General features: G+C 41.6%; 1 protein-coding gene across 1 annotated transcript; it reads right to left on the reverse strand.

Moving 5' to 3' along the window:
• Positions 1-5972: 5972 nt before the first annotated feature.
• On the reverse strand, positions 5973-6899 carry ppp1r3db (protein phosphatase 1, regulatory subunit 3Db). The gene has a single exon (XM_074691968.1). The coding sequence runs from the start codon at positions 6897-6899 to the stop codon at positions 5973-5975; it is 927 nt and encodes a 308-aa protein (XP_074548069.1).
• Between the last annotated feature and the right edge of the window lie 18641 nt (positions 6900-25540).

Below are 25540 nucleotides of genomic sequence, written 5' to 3' on the forward strand. Positions count from 1 at the left end.
CATGTACATGAATAATATCAGACATTTTAATCTGTTAGAAGTAGACATGCATGTAAGCATGTCTGATACAATATTTTTAAACAACACAATAAATGCATTTTGAAGAAACTTTCCTCAACTGAGTCCAACTGTCATAGATGTAGCCATAAATATTTGTCAGAAGCAGACGTGATAAATCCGTATCAGGAAAACTTTTTTTTTTTTCACAAGGCAGGAAAAGTGGGCCATATGAGAGCAATAAAATTAGCAAAGAGTATCAAAAACAGTGTATATACAAAATAAAGCAATGTTTACATAATGAATGTGACAAGATGACTTAAGATAATTCACTTACAAATTAACCAAAACAGATTATGCACATCAGAATCGCATCAGCACTTGGATTGTGTTAAAACAGATACGGCACATTAGGACAGCTGCAGACTGATCGTAATACCTGGACACTGGACTATCGCCATGGTGACACTTATTTAACTGAGACTAATTTTTTATGTCAGATGGTGAAACCAGTGTTTCTCATTAAAAATCTGACATTGTGCAAAAAACAAATAAAAACAAATAAAAACATATAAATATGTATATTGATCCCTCTAATCTAAAATCAATTTAAACCAACTGAGCCATAAATAGAGAGAAAACATTATCAAATTTTGAAACAAAATATATTTTTAGGATATTTCATAACTAATGACTTTTGTTTTTATACCTATTTCATAACTTATAACTTACGTAACCTCTAGAAAGGTGAATTATTCAATACTTGTCATGCTTTTGTGGTTATAATTGGTTAAAACGCTAAAAATGACATCAACAGAAATGCAAACTACACATTTTAACAAAAGTGGAACATGTTTTAACAAGTTTGCACTGCAAAAACTAAAATCTTATAAAGTGTTTTGTCTTCTTTTTAGTAAAAAATGTTTTATGATACTTTATATGAGCCACATTCAACTTATCAGTCCAGGAAATTGGGGTCTGAGTGGCTTGTAGCGAGTAAAAATATCTGCCAGTGGGAAGTGGGTTGGCAAGTTTCTTTAATTTTGAAAAATAAGTTTTAATAGAAGAAACTTTTTGTCATATCCCATAGGCAACTTTTAATTTACTTGTTACAAGCAGTCAACTTGAAATGAGACGATTTTCTAGACTGGTCAGGTAACATGAGCCACATGTGGCTCATGTTAAGTCCAAAAAGACATTTTTAACCGAAATTAAGACAATAACAGGAAGTCAAAAAGTCAAAAATCTTAAAAGGTGGAAAAAAATAAAAAAGAGACCCCGGACATATTTTTCTGTTCCCTCAGCACCCCCAAAAAGAGTCACACTCAGTAATGTAAAAAAAAAAAGTTTCTCCTCAGGCCGGCCTTTCTCATCCAGGTCCTGGACCTCGTTGTCTTCAGTGGCTGCTGTGTCGATGTCACTGCTTCTCATATTTAATGTTGCATTTTTTTTCTTTTCACAAAGCAACAAAAAAGCACAAATGGATAAAAGATTTTAAACAGCCCAATTTTGGAAAAAATAATTTAAACCAACAGCAACGAAAGCCTGAAAATTTCCGGTATTTCCCATGGTAAATTTTTAAGATAGGCCTACTTTCCTGAAATTTGCCAGAATGTTCCGCCCTTTTGCAGCCCTGGCTCTGTGTCTCATTCCTGATCCACAGAGATCAGTCGTTAGGAAATGATCTGTGTCTGGGTGACTGTAACGTGACCGGGATATTAAAACTGAATTCACGTCAGTCTCTTTAAAAAAAGCGTCTTAAGCAGATTTGAGGGAACAAGTTAGTAACATCTATGTGCGGTGTGTTCCGATTGGCTGTGCAGTTTTTAGCTCGCGCTCTGACATCAGCACGCGCGTTATGTGAATCACAGCCTTTGTCCTGGCAACTGTGGGCAAACAGATGGCCGCCCTGGTTTGAAGTCTACTGTACTCCACGACCACTCACCGTGTGGAGTGATGACGTGGGCGGCTTGTCCAGTCCAGAGCGGGCAGAGTACCTGTGGAGCAGCGTGGGAGGAGCAGGGGAAGCTCCCACGAGCGTGAGGGGGAAATCCTGACATAAGGGTGACTCTCAGATGAGCAAAAGGAAACATGCACATGTATGTTCAGCATGTTTGTTAGCCACCTGTTGAGATGATGACTTTCTCCTTTAAAAATAGATGTTACATCATAACAAAGCGCATCATGTTTGGGTTTTTTCAAGAAGAGCTGACTGAGTGTCTGAAGCTGCTATTTTCTGCCTTTAAACAGATTTTCAACAGCAAAATTCAAGATTAATGTCGAAACACTGGGGCCAATCAGTGAAATAACATCAGGAGGGTTGGGGTACTAAAATCTGCAACGTTCTGGTCCATATTGTGTTTTTTTCCTTATCACTAGGACTTACATTCATGCCTCAGTTCCTACATTTCAGTGGCAGACTGTGCATGCACTAAACATCTCTATCGATCATTACGCGGCCTCCCGTCATGGTGGCCTGTTATATAACTACCAGCAACAAGCAGAAGACAACAGCCCCAAATAAAGGCACAGCGCTGCAGGGCAGCATGGATGTATACCCCAACAACACACACAGGCATGACAGCTATGAATATCAAGCTGTGAAGGTTCAGGAGGAGCTCTGTCAGCTGGAGAACAGAGCAGTCAGCTGGACCAGCACCGAGGAAACACTGTGCTCAACTGTTTTCACTGAGCTGCAGGTTAAAGCTTGTTGTTTCACTCTCAGGGTTCATCACATGATGAGTCCACTCAGAGTACAACGCACGTCTCTGAAGAGGTAGACTCTGTTAAACAGATCCATGGTTTTTATAATACAGCTTCTAGTTTGACTCTGAAGAAGGATGTATAGTTATCACAGCGCTGTTTCCAGGAGTCAGGAAGTGGAGTGAGATCATCAAGAAATTCAGAGAGAAACACACACACACACACAACAACAACAACAACAACAACCAAACCACACCAGCTCAGGACTTAGCCGAGTCAAGAAGTGTCAAAGTTTCAAAGAAGACCATCACGAGAGCCCTGATGTCCCAGAAATGGACTGCTGTGGAGGATCCAGGTCAAGAAAAAGTCCAGTTCTACAGCAGAGAGGGACCTAGAGGCCAGCAGACTGAAGGATGCTGAGGACCATCTGGATCTGGATTCTGCAGACTGGGAGCAGAAAAAGAGTTATTTGGTCAGAGGAGACCAAACCAGGGCTTTTTGGAAAGACAGAGAGAGTGCCCAAAGTAAGTGATTGGATTATAATGTGACCAGCCCTACACTTAATTCCTGACAAATTAATTGATTAATTTTTGTTCTTTTTTTTTTTTTTTTTTTTTTTTAGAAAATCTTAATTTATTCAATCATTTATATTATTATTATTATTATTATTATTATTATTATTATTATTATTATTGTGTCATTATTATTTATTATTAGGCGCTGCCCAAGTAGCTGCCTGTTGCAGCAGGTCTCTCTTCTTTGTCCGTTTCTTGTAATTTTTTTCGTCCCTTTTAAGTAATCTTTGTATTTGGAGTGGATCATTACTTTGTATGGTTCATTGTTGGTCATGGACACCAAACTTTTTGTGGCTTCAGCGATATTTTTACTACTTTTCTCCTGTGTTTGTCTGGAGATCCTACATGTAACCATGGCTGCATTGTTTACATGTGAAATTAGCTGTTAGCAGCCTGTAGCATGTCAATGCTAACTAGTGTAAGGCTTGATGATTTGCCTCGAGGTGAGGAAGAGGAGGTGAGGACGACGTGCTGGTTCTCAGGTGTGAGCTGGGAGGTGACGACGTGGACCTGTCCTTCCATCCATCGTTGTTGGGAACGTGGGATCTATCTCTGGTGGGATGAACGAGCTAGCCGTGCTAGCCCAGCGGCAGAGGGGCGCCACATTGGAGGAGCTTCGCCTGCTGTGGGCAGACAGGATCCAGGAGACAGAGACTGAACAGACTGCTGGGGAGGCTCAGTCCTGGACCCTGTGGAGGTGGAGACTGGCTGGGCTGGAGAGTGGTGGACGGGATGTCTTCATCTATTTTCTTGTGGACCTTTTTGCACTTTCAATACACTTTCTTACTTTTGTTTTCTTGATTGTTGCTGTGACTCCTGAATTTCCCCTTGGGATAAATAAAGTCTTATCTATTTTTTATTCTATTCTATTATTTTTTATGTAAATCCTTCATTTATGTCTGTCTATAAACTGGGTTGGAAAAAAGTTATGGCTTTTCTCCAGCAGAGGGCATAGTTCTTTTTCTTTAAGTATCAAGTAACATGATCCCCTGAATGAATCCCAAAAACGGACTCACAAGTGATCTGCATTTTTTAGGAAAATGTGGTTCCTAAAATAGTCTGTAGACATCATCATCTTTACATTTTTTCACATAGTCTGGTGTTGAAGAAACAAACTAAATAAGGGATGGAAGAGTGGGATGGGGGTGCGGCTCTGATTGCTCCACATAAAGTATCACTGTCACTGCCCCAGTGATCTGTCATAGTTGTTTTATGTTCTATTAGAAATATACTTGCCCAACCCTGATGTTTTGTGTTTTGTTAACTTTTGCACTTTTTTCTTTTTTCTTTTTTTTAATATATAAATATTTTGTAAATGTAGTCACACATACCATGAAAACTCGATAAAAATATCTGCAATAAAAAAAGCAAACTAAAAACCACAAAGCAGGAAAAAATCCAACACCATATTGGATATCAAATATTCTCTACCTTGCACTGATAAAGTATCACAGAGTACAGTCTGAGATACTTTTACACAGCGAGCTGTGAAAAATTTAACAGTTACAGTGAGCTCAGGTCTCAATATGACTGCATACTCGTAAAAAAAAAAAAAAAAAAAAAAAAAAGTTGAAGGTATTTTAATTCACATTTGTCAAAGCTATTCTGCTGAATTAGTATTATTATTATTTTTGCTTTGAATTTCTAAAAGTGCACTCACAAAAAAATGGATAAGTAAAAAAAAAAAATCTGAATGCCTTTATGTTCAGAGCTTTGTAACGCTGCCATCTAGTGTCTAAAAACAGGAACATCTCTCTCCAAACATGAAGTCGTCAGTGTTCAGTGATGTGTCTATTGTTTCCGCAGAGAGGAACCTAAATCCTCAGTGTACACGCACATTTCATCAACTCTATGAAAATCTTGAATCACAAAAAGAAAGTATTTAAAACCTCTAAGTGCTGATTTTTCTCCATAGTTGCGATTGTTTTTTCTTCTTACTATGATATTTCCTCAAAGATTATCATTTAAAATGTGAGGTAACATTTATTTTTGACACAAACAGTTTCACAAAGAATGAGTAGTGATTATTTGATGTCAATAAGCTGAATGGTCATTTTTGTTTATTATAGTCAAGTCAACTACAACTTTTATTCTTTTTCACAGATCAGGCTGGGCTTTAAATCACCACCTTATTGTGCTAACTGTTGTTATTTTTCTGTTTGTTGCTCTCTGACTTATGAAAGTCTTGATATGCTGAATCATGCTGCTGGGGCTCAAATAGCAGCGATCATGTTTGAAGCATGCTCTGCTGCAGCTGCAGATGGAAAAACGCCTTCATGTGATCCAAACACTGCGGCCTGCCAAACGGTCCTCGGGAATCCGGCTTCTCCTATCAGCGGAAACATTTTGGTGAGAGGTCAGCGCTGCGGGGGAGTGCAGTGTTTGAGCTGCTCATACTGCAGCAGTGAAGTCATTCTGTAGGCCTTTTCAAAAAAGGCTGAAGGCTATGCAAACAAACCGTGTGTGGTAGAAAAGAGATGTGACTTTGTCTTCAACATTTCATTTTTTACTCTTATAAGTCATTTATTAATAAAAATTAAGTAAAATGCTGCTAAAGTGAAACGCTCCACTAAGAGTCCCAGAGGACTCTGCATTCAGTTGTTTTCTGGAGGCGTCACAGGAAGCAGTATCTCCACAGTTCAGCCTGAGGCCTGCGACCAAGGATGGTCTGGTGTCCCAGCTCCCTCATGTGGACAGTCAGGTGAAGTGCAGCATGCTGTCTTCACACTCCCTTGGCACCGTCACCTTGTAACTGTGACAGGACATTTTGTAGTTTTGCCCGTTGTTGTTGTCCCAGTAGTCACAGCCTTTCACGTTGTAGCAGATGGCGAATTCCAAAACGACTCCTGGCAGCAGGATGAAGGGCGGCACGGGCAGGCGGAACCTGAAGATGTCAGTCTGTAGGGTGCTGCAGTCCCCACAGTGGCCTCTGGAAAGCCACCATGCTGTTGTTTCTGTGTGTGTTCTCCAGTTGGTGAAAGAATAGTGAACCGTGACCTTTTTTTCATAGGCTATGTTGAGGACCTGAATGGAGCCTGTGATCCCCTGCTCTGAACATAAGACCTGCTCCAGACACACCCTCTGAGAGCAGAGTCTCTTCAGGAAGTCGGGGTCAGCTCTCATGTCCTCATGGAAACACGGTTTGAAGTAGGGCAGGGACAGCTCCAGTGACTTCCCGAAAGAGAGTTCAGAGCTCATCAGTAGTCGAAACATAACATGTTGAGGTATCATGGGGTGCTCCTGGGCCTTGAAGACCTTGACCTCTTCTAACTCCAGTCCTAATGAGTCCACAAATCGTACCTGAAGGGTCCTGAGCTCTTTTCCCCTTTCAGTAGGCGGGGGAAGAGACTGAGCTCTTCTTCTCATAATGGTCTTGGTAGGAGGGTCGCTGGTCTTGCTTTGTTTCAAATTGAGCTCTTTTACTGAAGGAGGTCTCGGACCTGGTGGACGAATCCGAACTGGAGCCTTGGGAGGTTGAGGTTTTGGATCGTAAATGTCCCGAAGACGGATAGTGGGGATTCTAGGTGTGGATCTACCCGTGGCAGTGTTGATGGTCTGAGGCTGGATCCCACTCCTTTCACCAGGACCTGCCTGCTGCCACTTCTCATCACAAGCCCGGGCCATTATGCTCTCACACTAAACAGCCTAAGAGACAAGACAACCAGCGCAGAACAGCGAAGTTTGTCAAACTATCCGTGCACACACAGCCTGATGCAATGCCAAGTTTTCCTGCCAAACCCAGAATTATCGAACGAGTCAAATTTAAAACAACGCATGCTCGGGGATTTAAAAGAACCAGACCTTCACAGCAGAGCTTTCCTGTGCTTCCTTCTCTCATCGAACCTCTTCACAGTCTGAAAGCAAAGTGGCTACAAACCCATCTGTGAGCAGATGACAGACGAGAGTTTGTCTGTGCCAGAAAATTTGAGCAACACTTCAGAGGAAACCCAACACATCTTGAGAAGCAACAGTGATGCCAACGCAGATAACTCAAGATCCAAGTTCAAAGAGTGAAAAAACAACAACAGTGATGCTGAGCTGCAGGTTTCTGTAACATTATGTGAACATAATCAGAACAAGCTGTAATCTATGGCTCCCACCCTCTGAGCTCAGCACTTGACATATAACATGAGACCCTGACAGGGGATGGGAGGTGTAGAGGGACTATTTATAGCACTATAGCAGTAGTAGTCTGTGTCTCTTGTCTCTTTATAGATACTGGCATGAAACACACCTTTAACCCTGGGGGTATACATGCCACAGGTATACAGGTCACTGTTTTACACGGTGCTTAGAATAGAACAAGTGCACTGAAGCCAAGGTCAAGTTTTCAGTCTTAAAGTGATGACTCTGTCAATAAGGTACCAGGCAATCGGTATTAATACTCAATAGTACCAATTTCTGTACTTTTGTGTGTTTTAAGCATAATATCAATACTATGACATGATGTACTTCATAGTACTTTGCAACCATAGAACTAGGCTACATTTATACTTTCCAAGTGATTCACTTTGTAAACTTTGAGAAAATTTTTGGCTCCAAGAAGTTTTTTGTTTTGAGGGTAGAGACGCTACAATCATATAAGAATGATCTAATGGAAATAAACTGAATCAGATGGGTATATTGATTAAAGACCCCAGTATTGTGAGAGACCCCAGTTTGTCAACATGCTTTTTCAAGTCTCCTGTTTTGGCAGGAAACTACCCTGTTTTACTCCTTTATGCCCTGTTGGGACGGCTGGCAGCGGGCATAAATTTACCTTATTTTCAAATCCAAAACTTGACAGGGGGTACAGCTCTTTGGCCAACTGTGGTTGTTTTAAAGTGTGCTTTATAAATAAAGTTTGACTTGACTTGTTTACAGCCTCACAGTGGCAGGAGCCAAGCTCCACCCATGAGCTAAGAGCTCTTGAGTGGGCAGGTAGGATTGCTCATTGAGTGGACATTATTATTATTATTATTATTATTATTATTATTATTAACATCATGAAGAATTTGGTGAAGACCTGCTCTATATGGAAGGAAGACAAAGATCTCAAACTGGGCTCTGGAAAGAAAACCAGAAATTTGTGTACGTCTAAAGAGCCCAGAACAACTACCAAACCACACCAGTTCAGCACTTAGCCAAGCCTGGAAACATCTAAGTTTCAAAAAGACGGACTCCAGAGCCCTTAAGTCCCAGATATGGACCACTGTGGAGGACACAGTTCTAGGAAAACTCCACTTCTACGGAAGAGAGAGACCTTGAGGCCAGCAGACTGAAGGATGCTGGACCATCTGGATCTGGATTCTGTAGACTGGAAGCAGACAAAGGGTTCTTCGGGTCAGAGGAGACCAAACCAGAGCTCTTTGGAGGACAGAAAGACGCCACTCCTGTTTGGAGGGAGAGGTGTGTTACCTGAAGTACAAAGTGGTTGGATTATACCGTGAGACCAGCCCTACACTTAATCCCTGATAAATTAACACCATTGGGTGAAAAAGCGGAAGCTTAATTTCAACCAATGTGACTTTTTCACGTCTCCTGTTTTGGCAGGAAACTACTCTGTTTTACTCCTTTATGCCCTGTTGGGACTCGCAGCGGGCATACATTTACCTTATTCTCAAATCCAAAACTTGACAGAGGGTACAGCACTGTCAAGTTTTTGAATTATTTTGTTTTACATATTTTTTTGTTCTTTTCTTTTTTTATTTTTCAAAGTTGATTCCCTGCTGCATGGTGGGCAACGGGTAGCGCTGCAGCCTCACAGCAAGAAGGTCACCACTTTGATTCCCAGCTTGGCCAGTGGGCCTTTTTTTTTTTTTGAGGAGTTGGCATGTTCTCCCCGTGCATGCATGGGTTCTCTCCAGGTCCCCCGGCTTCCTCCCACAGTCCAAAAACATGCTCATCAGGTTAATTGGTCACTCGAAATTGTCCGTAAATGTGAGTGTGTGTGTGTGTGTGTGTGTGAATGGTTGTGTTTCTCTGTGTCAGCCCTGTGATTGGCTGGTGACCAGTCCAGGGTGTACCCCGCCTCTCGCCCAATGACAGCTGGGATAGGCTCCAGCCACCCACGATCCTGAACAGGATAAGTGGTTCAAAAAATGAATGAATGAATTTAAATCCCTCATTTCAGTCTTTATTTATAAGCTGGATTGCAAAAAAAGTTACCATTTTTCTCCAGCAGAGGGCCAAATGTTTCTCTTCAAGTATCAAGTAACATGACGTCAGATCCCCTGAATAAATACCAAAAACTGACTCACAAGTTATTTGCGTTTTTGGAAAATGTGGCTTCTGGTAGTATGCGAACATCATCATCATTATCGTCATCATCGATCAACTTTCTCACATAGTCTGGTGTTAAAGAAGCAAACTAAACAGGGATGGGGAGTGCGGATCTATGAAAAATGCCCTGAGATGACTGATGGTGCCGGATGATTTAGCTCTACATTACTGACACTGACTTTGACATAAGCTCTGTTAAAAGAGGAGATTTGTGCTAAAGTTGTTTTATTTTTAAGATGTATATAATAACTTTTGTATATTATACATTTTTTTAAATGTCATTGAGTTCACACAGCTTATTTTATAAGGTTTCATATCCACACAGTTTGTTTCACAAGTTTAAGATTTGATTTTTCACCGTGCACAGGCAAGGTCATTCTACTGATTAAAAAAACAACAGTCTGGTTTATCCTCGTCACCCTTTCCACCTTTTCTCCCTCCTCCCTTCTTACTCCTTTCAAGTTTAACTTCTGAGATAATCACACACTTACACACACATAATATAACACATTCTCTGAAGAGACGTGTGTTGGTTGTTTACATTTTTGGCCAATAGCAGACAGGAGCGTAGGAGGCTAACTCTTTGTCTGGAGTGTAGTTTTTTCAGCCCAGAAGATAAGTGTGAAATATCCTCTGTGTGTGTGTGTGCTCTTTCTGCAGAGACTGACAGAGGTGAGCTCCCGTCAGAGATTGACCAGCTCTGATTTCACATGTGACCAATAAATAGTTGAACTGAGACCAACAGATTCTCCAGTCTTCACTCAGGGGGTTACCAATTTAGAGGACCTGGTGTCAAAAATTCAGTGCGGTGACCCAGATATTGGCCAGCTCCATGATCTTGTCAGACTGGAACCACAGGAGCTAGTTGGAGGACAAGCCTTTTTCCAGAAAATGCCCCGCGCCTGAAAAAAAAGGTAAGCAGACTACCTCAGAAAAGCTCTGCATATTGAACAAATTCCCCTTTTAGATAAGAATCTTAGAAAACTGTAAGAATAAAAGAATAGAATAGAATAGAATAGAATAGAATAGAATAGAATAGAATAGAATAGAATAGAAAATACTTTATTAATCCCCGAGGAGAAATTCAGGAGTCACAGCAACAATCAAGCAAAACAAAAGCAAGAAAGTGTATTGAAAGTGCAAAAAGCTCCATAAGAAAATAGATGACGACAGCCCGTCCACCACTATCCAGCCCAGCCAGTCTCCACCTCCACAGGGTCCAGGACTGAGCCTCCCCAGCAGTCTGTTCAGTCTCTGTCTCCTGGATCCTGTCTGCTCACAGCAGGCGAAGCTCCTTCAATGTGGCGCTGGCGTCCGACATCAGCTCCATCAGCCACGTCCGTGAATGGCACGATGCCACTTTGCCCTCCGGCAGCCCCTCTGCCGCTGGGCTAGCACGGCTAGCACGGCTAGCTCGTCCATCCCACTGGAGATAGAGCCCACGTTCCCAACAACGATGGATGGAAGGACAGGCCCACGTCGTCACCTCCCAGCTCACACCCGAGAACCAGCACGTTGTCCTCACCTCCTCCTCCTCACCTTGAGGGAAGACATCAGGCCTTACACTAGTTAGCATTGACATGCTACAGGCAGCTAGCAGCTAATTTCACATGTAAACAGTGCACCCATGGTTACATGTAGGATCTCCAGACAAACAGGAGAAAAAAAGTTAAAATATCGCTGAAGACACAAAAAGTTTGGTGTCCATGACCAACAACGAGCCATACAAAGTAATGATCCACTCCAAATACAAAGATGATGAAAAAGAGACAAAAAAAAAAAATTACAAGCAACGGACAAAGAAGAGAGAGCTGCTGCAACAGGCAGCTACCTGGGCAGCTACCTGGGCAGCGCCTAGCAACGAAAAAAAAAAAGTATAGTCTAACATGTCTAACTTGCAGTGTTGGGTATATAACTACAAGTAACGAACGTTACAAGTAGTTAAATTACTTTTGATAGGAACGAGTAGTGTAACGGCAATACTCCTCCTAGGTTAGTAGTTAAACTAGAGTTACAAATGAAACGGCTTACTTTTACAATGACTGCAAATAGAGCAACCAAAATATTACTATTTAAGCGGAGTTCTTGTTATTACCACCAGTTGGTTGAACGGTGGGCATACGAGCAACTACTCGCTATCTTTTCCGGGTCAGGGCTGATGGAACTGTCACAGTAAAATTGGTTGCTTTATATAAATCTGTGCCCCACTGACAACACTGCACTCCCTCCCACTGTAAATGCCCCTTTTAAAGGATAATTTCGGTTTATACAGCCTTTACATTGTTTATAGAATGAAGTAGAACAAAATACTCACCCAGAAGGCTTTCCTGATCCAAGCAGTGCTTCAGGAGATATTTAGATCCAAAATCGTGCAGCGGACGTCCGTATAATGGGATCCATCGGAGCATAGACAGCGCCGCTCCTAAAACTAGTGATGGTCCGCTGATACCTGAGTTTTTGGACAATTAATGCAGTTTTAGGCTAAAACTGCATTAATTGTCCAAAAACTCATGTTTTTCACCAATATTCCATCATGGTCCGCTCCAAGTTAGTGCTCTGCTGCAGACTGTGTCACTCCAGACAGCGCTGTGTGGCTGTAATGACCTCTGAACTGGCATCGTGCTGTTCACGGACGTGGCTGATGGAGCTGATGTTGGACGCCAGCGCCACATTGGAGGAGCTTCGCCTGCTGTGAGCAGACAGGATCCAGGAGACAGAGACTGAACAGACTGCTGGTGAGGCTCAGTCCTGGACCCTGTGGAGGTGGAGACTGGCTGGACTGGAGAGTGGTGGACGAGTGGTGGACTGGCTGTCGTCATCTATTTTCTTATGGAGCTTTTTGCACTTTCAATACAATTTCTTGCTTTTGTTTTGCTTGATTGTTGCTGTGACTCCTGAATTTCTCCTCGGGGATTAATAAAGTATTTTCTATTCTATTCTATTCTATTCTATTCTTTTATTCTTACAGTCTTCTAAGATTCTTATCTAAAAGGGTAATTTGTTCAATATGCAGAGCTTTTCTGAGGTAGTCTGCTTACTAGATAAAACTGCATATGCAGTGAGGTGAGGCATCTTTCCAACATTATGGCCCCCGTTTGTACACAAACACCGGCTTGCGGCTTCTTTTAAGGAACCGCTCAGTCCGCCTGTCACAAGTGTTCATTAAGGATTAGGAACCATAGAAGCCCTGGATGTTTCTTCCTCAGCCCCGGATAATTCACTGGCTCAGTCAGTCTCCTCCACCTGCACTCTCTCCTGTTCAGAGCGCTGTGGCGTCCACGCGCACGTGAAGCGTGGTCTCATTAGAGTCAGCAAAATGAGGCACAGAGAGCACTGCTTCAACTTTTAGGGACTTTTAGACTTCAAGTCGTTTTGGCCACATCCCTCTGACAGCCCCGCTTTGCTTAAAATGATTGTCGAGAGGTGCGCTCGCGGTGATCATAAGTCTTGGATCACACGAGCTGTCCGCGTGCTTGTGCTCGTGAATGAAGTAAACCGTGTTGAAGCCTGCCTCTCTGAAGTGTCCCACTGCAGAGAAGTGAATCATGCTCAAGCACAGCGCGGTTGCGGTCACACTGGCCATTCAAAACGTGCTTTAGGGCTGAAGCCTACTTCAAAAGTTCTTTCTAAGCAAACAATTTGAGTACAGACCACTTGAATATATTAGTTTTGATAAGTTTTGTAGCACAACTTAAACAATATGAGTATATTTGTAGGGTTTGAGATAGTTATTGAATGCACTCATTTTTATTAGTTGAAAAAACTTAGACTTTTAAGTTTTAGATCAGGCTGCAGTCCTGGCCTGCGTTGATTGGCTGAAAATTCAAGACAGGTCTGGGCTTGTCTGTCAGAGGATACTGACTCCATTTTCTTTTTCACAGACAGGAGAGATCTTACTCAAGCACTTTTTCACAAGTTTGTCGTCGAGTAAGAAAGATACTACGAATGAGGTGAGCTATTTTTCTTTCATTAACTATTAGAAACTGCTTAAACTTTCTTGTCTGTAACATTTATATTCAAATGTGCAGAAATTTGAGATTTATTTATGTGAGCACTCCAGTTTAGTTTTAGAGTAGTTCTCTGCAGGTGTTTCCTTTAGTTATCTTTATGACGTTTGCTTGGAGTTCAACCGGGTTGTTGGAAGAAACCTCAAAGAAGAATTCTTCCATGTCCTCGATGGTCTGTGCCCAGGTCTGATGGAGTTCTTCAAGAGAAAGACAGGCCGGATTGGCAAGCAGTTAGCTGACCTGCTACAACAGACAACGGTGGGTTGATAGTTTTTTTTCTTTTTTTCAGTAAATTATTTGAATGGTGAGTTCATTTATATTACAGAAACGTGTTTTTTCTACATTGAAATCTGTGACATGTCTCTGCAGAGCACTGAGCCAACAGCTGTCCGATGCCTTGCCCTGAGAGGACTTTCAATCATTCTTGGGGATGATGCATCTTTGTTCTTTAGGAGCAGTTCGGTGAGTACCGTTTTTTCGATCAGTGTTGTTGTTCTCAATTTTTTGTTCATTGGGGTTGATGTTCATAATAATAATAACCATATATACAGATGTTTCATATACATTGTCTGTCATAGATTAATTTCTGTATGAATTATGCATCACAGTGGTGTTGCACAATTGGGAAAAAAAATAAAGGGACAAAAAAAAATCATTTTTACAACACCTACATAAACTTACCTAAGACACACTGAATTATAATTAGACTTGACTTCATTGTCCCAGGCGGAAGATTTGTTCTCAGTGCTGTATATGTTGTTGTGTAGGCCGAACAAAATCTAAACAAAACAGTGTCAAAATATGAATTAACATAAGACAGACAGAGAAAGACAAAAAAGAAAGAAAACACATCAAGACAGAGACACATCACACATTAGTGTCTACAAAGAGGCAATGAGTGAGGGGACCAGGCTTCTGTCCACATGGACTTTGTTATGTGTGCTACTTAAGAGGGCCACACAGCTGATTGTACTCAGATTGCTGCTAACCTTATTTTCCTCATCTTGTCTTGTTTCTCTCACCATGTAGGATATTGAGGCTTTGGATACAGCAGTGGGAATCCTCTGCTTTGAGGCTTTTTACTTGATGTGTCATGACACAATTGGTTTTCATTGCCAACTTTGGTCCTGACTGGATATTGATGCTGCTGTTCTACTGTTGAAGCTCTACTGTTGATAACATTGCTCTTCAATAAAGTAAATGAAAGGTTCTGCACTGTGTTGTCATTGACAAAACATTTGAATTTGAATTTTCTAAATATTGTTATTTTAAAACAGTCATATTTTCTTAATTAACTAGGATTTTAAGTGTATTGCACTCACATTACTGAGTTTTGACTATTTAACTTTTAAGTAGATTCCACAGTGTTTTTCTATTGCTGATTACTTAAACAATTTAAGTATACATAACTCTAAGATTTTATATTCTGCATGTTCTACATTTAATTAGGCTGTACTTAAAGAAAATGATTTTTGAAAAGTCAATAACTCAAAAAAAGTGCGGCAATCACTTGACACAAATGTTTTAAGTACAATCAACTTATTCGGGTTTTCAGTGTTGAAACCCTTAAAACCCCAAGCACTCTGAGCGTTTTTTGCTTCTGTCATATTGTTACTCACTGTGGTCTCATTTTTCTCTGTGAAGTGAAGTGCAGCACCTCTATTGATTCAGGACAACCGTGGCTATAGGCTGATGTAATTAAATTATGTCTTTATGCAGTGTAAGAAAATTTAAAAGCTGTAATTCATTAGGAAAAAGAGAAACCAAAATTATTTTTTTCTGATTTTCTGATTAAGCCTATATATATATATATATATATATATATATATATATAAGGTGGGAGTATGTACCACACATTTTAAGGTTTAACTCATCAACTCATCTAGTTTAACTCCAACTAAGAGAGAGGGGTGGATGGCTTTTGAGTTTTTCGATATAACGTCCAAGTACAGGACTCGATTAAAAATAACAATAAATAACAAGCTTGGAGACCAGCTGGAGAAAGAGTTAAAAAATGAGAGACTCCCTCCGTATTCAGGAGTGTTAGCAGCCTGCCAGCACTCCCGATGGGTAAAAGTAAAGAGTTTATGTATGACACAGATTGACAAAAAACAAAGACTAAAGACATTTTCTCTTTCATTTTAGGTCATTTTAGTAAGTTTTACAAACCCACAGAAGAATTTTAGTCATTGTTTTATGTCAAGCCTCGTTTTTATTTTTCAACAAAAATGTTTTTGTTAACTATAATAACCCTGATATGTTAACACAGGCATGTCTGTTGTTATTCTTCCCTTTCATTTAAGAAGCTTTTTTGTTGTCTTCTTTTAAAGTTACATAAAAGATATTACATGTTTTGTCAAGTAGTGCTTCTTGCAGTCATTTCATATTTCCAGTAAAATATTTAGGGAAATTATATCAAGAGTTACTGCACCCAAATAAATAAATAAATAAATAAATAAATAAATAAAGAGTGCGACCAAATCATGTGCTGTTGCGACCAACTGAGAAAGTTGGTTGCACCAGTGCTCCCAGTGAAAAAGTTGGTGTAGAGTCTTGATTTAAAATAAGCCTAACAGCAGAGTTGCTACACTAAATTATATCACGAAGCAGGATTAGTGTCTTAGCGAGATAACTTCAGGGTTAACTCTAGATTACCGATAGCACGAAGCCGGTTCCTTTTTTATCAGAGTAGATCACCATGGTGACCTACTCTGAACGGCTATCCTGCCCTGGAGCAGGATAAGTTGGAAGTTGAATGCGATCCTATACAAAAGCCCCTCCCACTGGCCAATCGGCTTCTCAGAAACAATGGCCTGCCCTTTTCTCCCGAGCCTGGTGGACAGAGGCACACAAGTTGTAAGAAGAGTTATGAAGAGAAAGGGTGTTTAAAGATCGATCAGATCCACTCGATCAAAGCGACGATTCCCTGTATGAGAGTTATAGGTTCTGACGGCCCGGACTACTCTACCTCTGTGAGATATTAGAGCCGTACATTGCCCGTGCGACCCGCAGGAGCGGTGCACTGACTGTCCCACAGTCAATGTGCATCGCCCTGCGGTTCTTTGCCACGGGCAGCTACATGTACTCTGTCGGGGATGCGGAGCGGCTGAGCAAGTTTACGGCATCCCGTGTTGGCTGCTGCACTCACGTAATTTAGGGATTAATTCATAGCGTTCCCAGGATGAATGAGAAGGAGGTGGAGCCAGTTACCTGTGAAAGGAGCTGATTCTGAACAAAAGATGAAGGAATTCTAGCGCAGATTTAGTCAATGAAATGTACACACAGCAGAACATATCACCACTTTTTTGGGAACATTTTTGGGGGAGCTGAGCTTCCCTTGTAGTCTTAGAGCAATCTCCACTGCTTGAAACAGACTTATCAGACGTGATGATGTTCTTGCATTTGTTTTTTATCTGCTCCCATGTTCTTCTGACTCCAGAAGGATTACATCTGGGAGAATGACATGATAATTGAAATACACGCAGGTCATTTGCACAGTAGCATTTATTATTTTATGAGATGTAGAAGTGTGATCACTATCATACTGAGCCACTGATGAGTAACTTAGGCTTTTACACAGTCCGCTATGCGTTGCTATGCATTTTGCCTGCGGTTGGCTGCTGCTACCGTGTTCCACCTTACCAAGTTATTGCTTCTCTTCTCCTCGTGTTGCTGCATTATCAGCCGCTGCTCTTCAGCGGTGACGTACGGAGCTTTCTTAGTCGCTCATGATTGTGATTGGTCAGCTGCCTCTGAGCCCTCCTCTTTTACGTGCGCGTTCACGGCTCTTGATGAGTCAATCCTGGGTCGAGTTACCGTGTTGATAACTCGCGTCGTGCTATCGATTATCCTGATTGCCATTGTTACGGTTACTCAATCCTGGATAGGTGTGAGTTACCGCGGATAAGTTGACCGCGCTTCGTGATATAGGCCTCTGGTGTGTAAAACAAAACAAAACAAAACAAAACAAAACAAAACAAAACAAAACAAAACAAAACAAAACAAAAGCAAATTAAGATTACAGATCATGTAACCACTAACACTTTTTTTTTTAAATGAGGGGGAATATGACTGGGCTTCAGTCAAAATATTTCCCCAAAAATCTATTTTTGGCTTTAATTCCTGTTATCTGTACGTGCATCATCCTGTACTATCAGTATAATATAATTTAATTTTGACACACACTTAAGTACATGTAGGCAGTACCAGGCTGTAGACAAGACAACACAGGGCTAAAGAAAGCATAGAGATGGATCATTCATCCCGGGTACTATCCCTTAAAATTCCCTATAAGATCTGGGCTCAGCCCCCAACGCTCCCAGACCCAAGAAACGCCCCTGGACGGTAGGCAACTAGACACATAAAAAGTAGTGCTGGACAGAAAGACCGCTCCAATGTAGTAATAAATGTGAAGAAATATCGCCTATCACTGCGTTCATCATCGGACAGACAGTTGAAGTCACAGACCCAGGAGTTCCCGCACTTCCCACTCAGTTGATAAGCCTCTATTCATTCATATATGGCCTGTAAAACCATATGAGGCTTGCACGCGTTGCGCACAAACTAAAAAATTCTTTTGCGTAGCACAGTTCCTACAAGGATCTTATCTTACTTTCACCCCCGTATACAGCTGATATCTCACTTACCTTTTATACAGCTCTACCTGTAGAGAAAAAAAAGAGTTAAACAGCCATTATCTGGCTTACCTTTTATACCCTACCTGTGGGAGAAACATAGTTAAACAGATATTATCTCACTAACCTTTGATACCCTACCTGTGAAAGAAAAAAAGTTTAAAAGCTATTATCACATTTACTGTTTATACCCTCTCGTGAAAGAAAATGTGTGAAACAGTTTTTCTTTTCTTTTTTTTTGAATTTGATACCCTACCTGTAGAAGAAAAAAAAAATACATGTATTATCCCACTTACCCTCCATGTGAGAGTAAGATATTTAAAAAGCAATTATCTCACTAACCTTTGAAACCCAACCTGTGGAATAAACAGAGTTATACAGCTAATATCTCACTTACCTTTTATACCGTACCGGTGGAAGAAAAAAAGTTAAACAGTTATTATCTTATTTACTTTTTATACCCTACCTGTGGGAGAAAAAAAGTTATACAGCGATGACCTCACACACCTTTTATACCCTACCTGTGGAAGAAAAAAAGTAATACTGCTATTGTCTCACCTACCCTTTTTTCCCCTACCTGTGGAAGAAAAAAGTTATCCAGCTCTTATCTCACTTACCTTTTATACCCTACCTGTGGAAAAACAAAGTAAGACAGTTTAAATCCAATTAATTTTTCAAACCCTACCTGTTGAAGACAAAAGTTATACAGCAATTACCTCACTAACCCTTTATACCCAATCTGTGGAAGTAACAGACTTATAAAGCTATTAACTCACTAACCTTGTATACCCTTCCTGTGGATTAACAGAGTTAAACAGCTAATATCTCACTTACCTTTTATAACCTACCCCTGGAAAAAAACAGAGTTTAACTGCTTTTATGTCAATTTGCTTTAATACCCTACCTTAGGAAGGAAAAATATTATTCAGCTATTATCTCACATAAGTTTTATACCCAGCCTGTGAAAGAAGCAGAGTTATACAGCTTTCATCTCAGTTACCTTTTATACCCTAACTGTGGAAGATAAAGACTTATACAGCTCTTCTCTCACTTACCTTGTATACCCTACCTGTGGAAGAAACAAAGTTATACAGCCATTTTCTCACTTATCTTTCATACCCTACCTGTGGAAGAAAAAGAGTTAGAGAGCTGAAATCCAATTTATTTTGCAAACCCTACCTGTTAAAGAAGCAGAGTTATACAGAAATTACCTCACCTACCTTTAATACCCTACCTGTGGAAGAAGCAGTGTTATACAGCTATTATCTCACTTACCTTTTATACGGTACCCATGGAAGAAACAGAGTTATGCAGCTATTATCTCATTTACTTTTTATACCCTAACTGTGGAAGAAACTGAGTTACACAGCTATTATCTCCCTACCATGTTAACCCTACCTGTGGAAGAAAAAAGTTATATCTCACTTAGCTTTCATACCCTACCTGTGGAAGAAGCAGAGTTCTACATCTATTATCTGACTTACCTTTCATACCATACCTGTTGAAGATACAGACTTATACAGCTATTCTCTTACTTACCTTTTATAGCCTTCCTTTGAAAGACAAAGGGTTATGTGTTGTTGTTTTTTTTTGAATTTGATACCCTACCTGTAGAAGAAAAAAAAAATACATGTATTATCCCACTTACCTTGCTTACCCTCCATGTGAGAGTAAGAGATTTAAAAAGCAATTATCTCACTAACCTTTGAAACCCGACCTGTGGAATAAACAGAGTTATACAGCTAATATCTCACTTACCTTGTATACCCTACCTGTGGAAGAAACAGAGTATAACAGCTTTTATCTCACTTACCTTTTATAACCTACCTTTGGAAGAAACAGAGTTATACAGCTATTATCTCACTTATCTTTTATACCCTACCAGTGGAAAAAAAAAAAGAGTTAATCTGCTTTTGTGTCAATATGCTCCAAACCTCTACCGGTTGAAGAAAAATTTTTTTTTTAGCTATTATCTCACTTACCTTGTTTACCCTCCCTGCGGAAGAAACAGAGTTATACAGCTTTTATTTTACTTACCTTTTATACCCTACCTGTGAAAGAAAAAAGTTATACAGCTATTATCCAACTTATCTTTCATACCCTACCTGTGGAGGAAACAGAGTTATACAACTATTATCGCACTTACCTTTTATACCCTTATCTGTGGAAGAAACTGAGTTATAATTCTATTACCTTACTTACCTTGTATACCCTACCTGTGAAAGAAAACAGTTATACAGCTTTTATATCACTTACCTTTATACCCTTCCTCTTAAAAAAACAGAGTTATACAGCTATTATCTTACTTACCTTCCACACCCTACCCGTAGAAGAAACAGAGTTTTACAGTTTTAATCCCATTAATTTTTTAACCCATCCTGTGGAAGAACAGAGTTACAAGCTGTTATCTCACTTACCTTTTATATCCTACCTGTGGAAAAAAAAACAGAGTAAATCTGCTTTAATGTCAATTTGCTTTAATCCCCTACCTGTGGAAGAAAAACTATTATTCAGCTATTGTCTCACTTACCTTTTATTCCCTACCTGTGAAAGAAGCAGAGTTATACAGCTATTATTTCACATACCTTGTATACTCTACCTGTGGAAAAAAAACACATATACAGCTATTATCTCACTTACCTTGTATACCCTGCCTGTGGAAGAAACAGAGTTATACAGCTATTATCTAACTTACCTTTTATACCCTACCTGTGGAACAAATATGATTCGATTAAAGGACTAGACGGTAGAATCCCTAGGACTCTGCATGGCAGGGATGTCCTTCACCCTGAGCCAGGCTTGCACCTTACCGCATACCTAAGTGGAACAGGAGCTTTGGCTTTATAGTTTGTCTTAGCCGCTGTGACACATCATCGGTTGTGTCCTCAGATCATCGGGCGTTTCGGCCACTTATCACAAGACGCCCTCAACTGAGGCAGGCCCACCACAGGTTGATCAGACCTGGGTGCGTGTCCCAGGGCTAAGAATTGCTCTTAGAAGCCCAGATGGTGTCGCCCCTCTTCAGCCACAGCCAATGGCTCGTTCTTTCAGCGGTGTTGGCTAGCTCCTTGATGGCCTGTCTGTGAGCCCTTCCGCTGACTCCCACCTCCCTAAGGAGTTTCGCTGCTAAGCTGGCCACAAAACCCCTACACCCGACCTCCACTGGGCGCACTCTCACCTTCCAGCCTCTGTCTTCCGCCTCAGCTGCTAGATTGGAGTAACGCAGGTTTTTCCGTTCGTGCGCTTCCTAAATGCTATCCGCCCAAGGAACTGTCAGCTCAATGATGTAGACGAGTTTGCAGGTATTGGACCATAAAACGAGGTCTGGACGCAAGGTGGTCGCTGCAATCTTCAGGGGGAAAATGAGCCTCTGATCCAAGTCTACCTGCATCTGCCAGTCCCTTGCTGCACTCAGAGGGCCCAGGTCAGGGTGTGAGGGCCTTGCCCTCTGCTTTTCCCCCTCCCGAACAAATGATGTTGGGTGTATAACACTTTGTGCTGCATTTCTTTTGAATGTATGAAAAGTGCTTTATAAATAAACTTGATTTGATTTGATTTGATTTGTTGGCGCACATCCTGGTTGTTGGTGGGTAGGGCATTGATGGAGACCCTCTTGCACTCAAGTTTGTCTGCCAGACATCTGAGGACCTGATTGTGTCTCCATGTATATCTGCCTTGAGTGAGGCAGACTTTACAGCCCACCATGATGTGCTTGAGTGTTGCTGGGGTCGTACACAGAGGGCAAGCTGGGTCCTTTCCAAACCACTGTTGCAGGTTTGTTGGAGATGGTAGAACATCATATGTTGCTCGAACAATGAAACTCAGCCTGTTGGATTCCATGCCCCAGAGATCGCTCCACGTGAGCTTTTTCTTCTCGACACCCTCCCACCTCATCCAGCGGCCCTGTTTGGCTTGTGCCACAGCTTTGGAGCACCTGGTTGCTTCCTCCTGTCGACGCACCTCCTCTACAACCATAGCTCGTCGCTCGGTTCTGGATGCCTTTTGCCAGAGAGGAGTTACTGTGCCAAGGCCAAGACCTGCTCTGCCTTGCTGGACATGGCCCACTATATCACGGTGGAGGAGAGCAGATCTGGCTTGTACGACAGCTGTGGTTGGGGTCCACTTCTTCCCTGTTACCACGGTGGGGGGGGGCACCTCTCACCACAGGGTCCCGGGACTCAGTGAGGGACATCTCCAGCCTCACCTTGGCACATTTGAACTCTTCAACCATGCTAGAGATTGGCAGTGACAAGGCTCCATTGCTGTAGAGTCCAATGCTGCTGACACACCTTGGGAGTCCGAGCCACTTCCTCACATGGGAATTCACCAGCCTTTCCAAGCGGTTAGCCTGGGATAAAGAGACCTAATACATGGTCAAGGGCCACTGGAGTCTGGGTAGCAACCCAAACTGAAGGCACCAGAGCTTCAGTTTCCCTGGTAGTGCAGTGTTGTTGATCTGCCACAGGCCGTTGGCTGTATCCTGCCGCAGTTGTTCAGTTTGCTGGGTGTCTCTAAGGTCTGTGTTGTACCATCGTCCAAGGCTCTTGATGGGCTTCTCCAGGAGTGTTGGGATTGGCTCTCCACTGATGTGGAACCGCTCGCCTGTCAGTTGACCTTTCACGATGGAAATGCTTATATACAGGTATTATCTCGCTTACCTTGTATACCCTACCTGTGGAAAAACAGAGTTATACAGGTATTATCTCGCTTACCTTATTTACTCATCCTGTGAAAGAAACATAGTTTAAAGCTATTAACTCGCTTACCTTTTTTACCCTACCTGTGGAAAAAATATTGTACAGCTATTATCTCATTTATCTTTTATACCCTGCCTGTGGAAGATAAGAAGTTGCACAACTATTATCTGACTTCACTTTTTTTAAACTTGCTGTGGTCGAAGTAAGGATTAAACAACAAGGAAGTGTGCATTAGACCGTTCTAAGGCACTACGTGGAGTGGGAACACCACGACGCTCAGCAGAGTGGTGTTACTCCGCTGAGTTTCTGTGGAAGATACAGAGTTATAATGCTATTATCCCACTTACCTTTTTTACACTTCCTGTGGAAGAAGCAGAGCATGACAGCTATACTCCCACTAAACCTTTTATATCCTACCTGGGGAAGAAAAAATATTATACTGCTATTATCTCACTCACCTTTTATACCCTACCTGGGGAAGAAAAAATATTATACTGCTATTATCTCACTCACCTTTTATACCCTACCTGTGGAAGATAAAGAGTTATACAGTTTTAATCTCTTTTATTTTTTAACTCCATCCTGTGGAAGATACAGAGTAATAGAGCTATTATCGAACTTACTTTTTATAACCTACCTGTGGAAAAAAAACAGAGTTAATCTGCTTTTATGTCAATTTGCTTTAATCCCCTACCTGTGGAAGAAGCAGAGTTATATAGCTATTATCTCACTTACCTTTTGTACCTAACCTGTGGAAAAAATATTGTACAGCTATTATCTCATTTATCTTTAATGCCCTGCCTGTGGAAGAAAAGAAGTTATACAACCATTATCTCACTTACCTTTTCTACTCTTGCTGTGGGAGAAGCAGAGTTATACAGCTATTATCTCACTTACCTTTTATAACCTACCTGTGGAAAAAAAACTGAGTTAATCTGCTTTAATGTCAATTTGCTTTAATCCCCTACCTGTGGAAGAAGAAATATTATTCAGCTATTATCTCAGTTACCTTTAATACCCTACCTTTGAAAGAAGCAGAGTTATACAGCTATTATCTCACACACCTTTCATAACCTACCTGTGGAAGATAAAGAGTTATACAGTTATAATCTCATTTATTTTTTAACCCCATCCTGTGGAGGATACAGAGTTATACAGCTATTATCTCACTAACCTTTAAAACCCTATGGGCTCTAATTTCATAGACCAGGCGCAGGCGCAGGCGTAGGCACACATGTCCTGCGCCGGCCTTCGCCGTGCGCACAGGGCGTGACCGGTGCACTTTGCAAGTTTCCTGCAGTGCCAAGAGAGGTGCAGTACAGGCGCACATGAGCGCAGAGCTGCGCGTCCACGCCTCCCTCCGCGCAAATGGCAGAGAGGGAGGAGAAAAGCTGTGAGTGGGTTTAACACAGCCAAGTGCTGTTTTCACCAATCAAATGAGCGCCTCTCCTCGCCTTTAAATGCCCTGGGGCCGAGGCACAGCGTCTGATTGGTCTGACTGATCTCCAGCACCGCGGAGAGAGTGCTGGTAGCGGAGATGGTCAGAGCCGCTGTGCCTGCAGCAGGTCAATGGACAGCGGAGCGCATCGTAGGACACGACGCGCGTCACCATGTGGGCCAGCTCCCGGGACAGATTTACTCTGTTCCTTTGTCTTTATTCGGAGTAAAAAATTAAGAGGCAGTTACACAGCTGGCTTATCCATTCAGAATACTTTTGATCCACCTGCACTCCTGGTTTGTCATCGCCAAGCAGAGCCTTTGGTGATATACTGTATACTCTCCCAGTGTCTCCACCTCATCCTCCTTACAATAATGTACTCCATCTTTTTAGATCACGTTAAAAATAAAGACTAAAACAGAGAAATATGGGAAATCACTGGTAAATCCTGAGTAACATACTTTTATTTTGTCTGTTTTTTCTTCGTCTTTTCTCTCCCTCTTTTCTTTGAATTAAATGAAATGAGGGAAGCCAGATATATACTCAGTATCAGATGTTAAGGCTGTTTATTGTTTAATCATAAGATGTGCATCAAACTTCCAGCTGCCGTCAGGTTAACTTTCCATGATGACAAACGGCTTTAATCTGACATCAGATGTGACGGGACAGTTAATATAGATATAAATGTATGTGCTGGTTCAGACAGTTACATTAAATAGTGATTTCTGTGATTGTCTACTGCATCAAAATGTGCCTGACACTCTGGAAACCTGCCTCTGAGGCTTTGATGACATGTGCGCACATGTGCGCCTGTCACCAAATTACAGCTGCGTGGGGTGCGCTCCGCATTGCGCCGATGATAGACCAGGTTGGAGCTGGCGAGCTTTCAGCGCACTTTTTTGGCACAAAATTGTCACTGCACCAACATGAATCTGCTGACACCTCCCCCTGGTGCGCCGTCAACTCCCCCTGGCGCGCCGTTACACCCACCTCTGCGCAGACGGTCTACCAAATTGTCAAAATGGCAGCGCACGGCGGTGCGCCGCACGAAATGAGCACTGCGCAGGCTGCGCCAGACTTGCGCCCCCTGCGCTGCACCACAAAATTAGAGCCCATAATCTCACTTAGCTTGTATACCCTCCCTGTGGAAAAAACAGAGTTATACAGCTATTATCTCTCTTACCTTTTATACCCTACCTGTGGAAGAAACAGAGTAAGACAACTCAAA

Source organism: Halichoeres trimaculatus, unplaced genomic scaffold, assembly GCF_033239565.1.
Source record: "Halichoeres trimaculatus isolate MK-OKI-2021-1 unplaced genomic scaffold, fHalTri1.1 fHalTri1_scaffold_1, whole genome shotgun sequence".
In the NCBI taxonomy this organism is placed as follows: Eukaryota; Metazoa; Chordata; class Actinopteri; order Labriformes; family Labridae; genus Halichoeres; species Halichoeres trimaculatus.